Source organism: Sciurus carolinensis, chromosome 17, assembly GCF_902686445.1.
Source record: "Sciurus carolinensis chromosome 17, mSciCar1.2, whole genome shotgun sequence".
Classification (NCBI taxonomy): domain Eukaryota; kingdom Metazoa; phylum Chordata; class Mammalia; order Rodentia; family Sciuridae; genus Sciurus; species Sciurus carolinensis.
In genome coordinates this window covers 25,945,577-25,951,080 of record NC_062229.1, presented here as the reverse complement: position 1 = coordinate 25,951,080, position 5,504 = coordinate 25,945,577, and the positions used below count along the sequence as shown (strand labels likewise).

Below are 5,504 nucleotides of genomic sequence, written 5' to 3'. Positions count from 1 at the left end.
AACAGCTCTAAGGAATAAAAAGTCCTCAGTCTTGGAATCTCCTACACTAGGCAGCCAGAACTTCAGAAGAGGACATGGTCAGAGAAACCTGGAGATAAAAACTGACAGTTTTGACCTATCCTTAAGAGAATTCCTACTGGGTACAGTGGTGCATGCCTGTAATCCCAGCAGTTTGAGAGACTGAGGCAGGAGGATCATGAGTTCAAAGTCAGCCTCAGCAACTTATGGAGGCCCTAAGTAACTCAGCAAGACCCAGTCTCTAAATAAAATATAAAAAGGGACTGGGGATATGACTCAGTAGTTAAGCACTGCTGGGTTCAATCCCTGGTACCAAAACAAAAAACAAAAATAAAGAATTCCTGCTCAAGAACCTTGGGCCTTTCTTTTTCAATGTGTGGGTAAGGCATCCAAATTCTTCAGGATTCAAATTGTCTGCAAATCTATCACTGGTATTCATACCATTATTAACCAGACTCAGAAAGAAAACCTCAGAAATTTCTATAAGGGCAAGAAGTGCAAACCCCTGGACCTGCAGCCCAAGATGTGAGTCATGCATTGCTAGCTCAACAAGCACAAGGAAGATTTGAATACCAAGAAGCAGCAGCAGAAAGAGCAGCTGTATCCTCTACATAACTAGGTGGTCAAGACCTGAGTGTCATGGTGTAATAAAACACAAAAACTGGCAAAAAAAAAAAATCACTGGGCCTCTAAGGCTTTGATGAACCAATAGGCTACATCCAGCAGTAATGTCGTGCAGATAGGCCCAGACTGCCTTGACCTCCTTTGATAGGAATCTGGGAATAAAGGACAAGATACCGAGTTTCAAAGGAAGTTCCCATAAACCATTGAAATGGAGAAAGCACACACATCAACAATTGCAACTTCTAAGGGGCATGTAGTTGGTTCAGGCACTTGACCCATGTCCTCAGTACATATTAACATCCCACACCATGGGTTGCTGTCTCTCTTGAGATTGCCCCCATTTTCCCTTGAATATGTATCTACTTTCCTAAATAAATATCTATCTATGCCTTTATTGAGTAATCAAATTATTTTCTATCACGTATGCCAAGAACCCTGCTGGTCCTGAGTCAAGTTTCCCCTTTTCTCAAGGTATTCGTCAGACACTTCTTCAAAGACATCTCTTCTCCCAAGACACACCCTGTGAAATTTCCAAATATAGGGTGACTTTGATGTCAGGAGGTCACCATTAGGCTCAATGGACAAAGACTGTTCTGAAAGATCTCTAATCCTGTGAAAACTCTGAGGTAGGACTTCCCATGCCTTTGTTTCTATTATTGCCTGTGCATATATATGAGGGACATATGTCAAAGCCTGAGGTAGGCCCAGGACTCCTGATATGCTGATCCCTGGACATCCCAGGAGACTGTTTACTTTGGATCCCATAAAGAACCTACCTACTTGGGCATTGATAAAATACATAAAAATACATAGTCAATTCCATCTGGAAGCAGTTCACTCACCTTCTGTCCTTCATCCACAGCCACTGCACCCAGAGATTATGCCTCCAAGGCCTGCTCAATCAGGTTAACAGCAGGAAACTGTTCACATCTTACTTTCATATGTAAACTATTCTTTTTTTTTAAAGAAACATAAGTTTATTATTTTCATAACCAACATGTAAATGGGCACTGATATGCAAAATTATGTTAGTTGATAAAAACAATGACAATTCACGGTAGACCTACATAATACACGATCATATAACTGCAGAACTCTTTAAACACAAAATTTAACTACTAGAACCAGAAGTTGAAGGTGTATTGAAGGTATCCTTAATATTATGAGGCCTAGGTCTCAAAAAACTACCAATTCTCGAATGAATTCTACTATGGAACTGTTTCTTGACTACTTCTTGTTGCATCTCTTTCAGTGTGAAGTGAAACTTTTGAAATTCAGGTGTGGAATCCACAAAGTTAATAAGGTAGTCCAAACTTTCTCTCACAGCAGATAACTTAAATTCAGCAGCCTGCTTCTCGATTCCTTCTCTTTGGACAACTCCTTTTGTAATTACACCTTTAGGTTTTGTAGGACAATCTTTTTCTTCATCATCTCCATTTAACCACACCTTATCATCATCCAGCTTTGTTTCCAACTCACCACATTTTTCAAGAATCTCTCTGTAACCTCTACCTTCTAAGCCTTGGAGATCATAGTCAGGTTCCTTTTTGTAAAGAAGATTTTCCCAGGCATTTGCTATGGTTATTTGTTTTACTTCATCCCAACTTTTTGCCCAGTTAAAAACGGCATTTTTTATGTTGTAGATTTTAATCTTGGAAATTCCTTTTTCTCTTTTCTCTTGCTCATCTTCACTTTCTTCAAAAATTACCAGACTCTCTTCAAGTTGCTTCCATCTGTAAAGTCGTTTGCAGCTCAAGATCACACCCTGATTCATTGGTTGGATCAAAGTTGAAGTGTTATGAGGAAAGAACATACATTTTATTCGACCATCCTCACTGGTTAGTAATTCGGTAGAAGGGTGAGCTGGGGAACTATCCAGAAGTAACAATGCCCTGACATCCTCTTCATGGAATCTTAGGACATTAATTTGAAAATGCCGAACCTCAGGAACAAAGTTTTGAAAGAACCATTCTGAAAACAATTCTCTAGTGAACCAAGCATCATTACAAGGTTTATATATCACAGGTAATGTACTTGTGTCCTCTCTCACACTTCTGGGCAGCTTTGATTTGCCAATAATAATGGATTTTAACTTATGGGTTCCATCTGCATTTGCACATAAAAGGGCAGATAACCGTTCTTTGTTTATTTTCCTTCCTGGCAGGCAGATATCTTTTCTACTTGCCTGAGTGTTTTCTGGCATTGACTTCCAAAAGAGGTCAGTCTCATCCCCACTGTATACCTGAGCTAGATGCAGTTTCTCCTCTTTGATTATCATAGACAGTTTTTGTCTAAATGGCTCAACATTTTCTGAAGCTGAACTTAGGATCTGTTCTCCACATACTTTTCGGTTCCCAATTGCGTGCCTATTTCGAAATCTAAAAAGCCAACCAGTGCTAGCTTTGAAGTCTCTTCGCCCAAAACATTGTGCAAATCTCTCTGCAGCAGCCTGAAGCTCCACGCCTCTAACAGGGACACCAGCTGAGCGTTTCTGTTGGTACCACATGTAGACTGCATCATCTACATCACTGTATTTAGCTCCTGTCGTCCTCTTTCTCTTCTCAGCTCCTACTAATGGCATGTCCTGCTTCAGTACAAAGTCCAAAATTAATTTCTTATTCTTTTTAATGTCATAAAATGTTGATTTACTGATTCCAAATTCATCCATTACACTTTTAAGAGATCATCCAGCTTCAATCCTGCTGAGAACCTTCATTTTTTCCTCCAAATTCAATGTTGTATATTTTCCTCTTTTATTCATAGTGAATTTGATTTCAAACAACCACAAAATAAAAGAAAGGGAAATGCCTTACTGAATTGGGAAAAACATTTTAAAATAAGAAAAAGCTAATGGAGAGTCCCAGAAGGTTCTGGCATTTATATTGGAGGGTAATGGGCTGAAAGGGATAAGGGTTCATGATTGAAGTGCGAGTCTTATGTACTCAGAATGTTGCCACTATCAAAGTCCTGCCTGGCTACTGAAAGATATGGGAAATCAGTTTTTGGAACCCCATTGTTTTTTCTCTTCCTGATGATAGGGTTACCTACATATATTCTCTAATTCAACAGAGGAAAAGGGACAAAATGAAGAGGAGATGCATTGAGAGACATGTGCTCACAAGAACAGAACCAGGTGGGTTAAATCAATAATACAAAGTTGATGCTTGAGAAGGGAGTATGAAAGACTCAAAGGCAATGACAGAGGAATCTTGTGTAGCAGAGATGCAGTGTGGCTTCTCTTCTTCCAAAACGACCTGATTTTACCTCACTGCTGGAACAGAAAACAGTGCTCATGTTGCTGTTTGAAGCATTCACTCGGCAACAGTTCATCTACCTGTGTAGACCCCAAGCCTCCAGGACCCTGGCATTGGAACATCTAGAGAGTTGGAGCTTGGGGACAGTTGTATAGACTCTGTAAATGAAGGATAGTCAGTAGGTTCTGTTCCACATGTGAATGAAATTCAACATTTATTGTATTCAAACCTGAGTGTCTTATTATGTTGCCAAGATTATATGTAAATAATTTGTTAGTGGCACTTTTCCATTCTCAGCTCTTCTTCCTTGGGTATACCAGATGTATTTTCAAGTATTCTTTTTTTTTTTTTTTTTCACTGAAATGATTCCATATTTGGGATATCAGGTTTCAGAATCATGGAAATTCTCAGAGCTATGTCTGAAAGTTTTACAAATACTTAACCACAGTTTCTTTATAAAAAGGTCTGCCATTTCACTTTTGTCTTTTACATTAGGATGTCAATATACTTTTCATATTTGAGACTTTAATTTCTCTTTCGTGTAGATTTTACTTAATTTGAACCAAGAATCAATCGCCTGAAGAATTCAAAAGGTTTCTCTACTGGTGTTTCTGATCAGTTGTTCTCATAAGTCCTTCTGTTGGCAAACTCTTCTGTACCCTCAGGCCTCCTTCCAGGGCCTCCTGGTGCTCAAGTCATTCCAGGTCTTGAGAAATGTTCTACTTTAGATTAAGTCCACGGTTTTCATCCCAGATAAACAGTTTCATGAGAAGAAACAAAACTGCCACTTTTATCCATTCCAGGTGCTGCACGAGCTGCCTGCTCTCCAGGAGCCCGCAGAGACGGCCGGGGCATGCGGCCCAGCAGGGCGGCGAGGTCGGGTCCGAAGGCACGAGACCCCTTCCCCTCGGAGGCGTCGACGCTTCCCCGCGGCCCGGGAGGGGAGCCGCCCCTCCCGAGCGCCCTGAGCGCAGGCGCGCGGTCGGGGGGGAACCTCCCAAACTATTCTTCAAGGTGAAGAATACACCCGGGTTTGCCCAAACAAGAGAACTGCATCTCAGATTATGAGTTGTCTTCATACCTTCCTACTTTTTATCTGCTCTTTGTCCCTCTCTGGCACTGCCTCAGGAAAAATCAACCACATTCCTGGACCTAAGTCTTCACTTATACCACATGGTCTAACTGGTAATGCACCAGCCCTTCTGTTTTGTCGTGTGTGTGCGTTAACTCATTTACTGCTAACTGCTCCGTGAAGCAAGTGCAATGTTCTGCACTTTTCAGATGAGATGAACTGGCCCAGCGATTCTTTCACCAAGATCACCAGGAGGGGAAGGGGCACAACTAGGGTGAGCAAAGGTCTGCGGTACACCGAACAACCAGAGAACCGGATGTGCGCAGCCTGAGGCCTCCTTCCAGCCAGGCTCGGCTCCCTTCGCAGGCGCCCCAGCCCGGCCCAGGACCCAACGAGACTTCCGGGATCCCGTAGAGAGGCCGGAAGCGGGGCTCTCTCGCTTCCGGCTTCCGACTCGGCCATTGTTTTCACTTTTGGGTCGGGGGAAGTGTAGCGTATCGGCGCTGAGTGGTCTCGTATGCGGGCGGGTGCGGGGA

General features: G+C 42.1%; 1 protein-coding gene across 1 annotated transcript; it reads right to left on the bottom strand.

Moving 5' to 3' along the window:
• Positions 1-1,675: 1,675 nt before the first annotated feature.
• Tigd7 (tigger transposable element derived 7) lies at positions 1,676-3,932 on the bottom strand. The gene is given in 1 exon segment (XM_047531652.1): positions 1,676-3,932. A coding segment is annotated over 1 exon segment (1,650 nt). The 5' UTR covers positions 3,404-3,932; the 3' UTR covers positions 1,676-1,753.
• Positions 3,933-5,504: the final 1,572 nt, after the last annotated feature.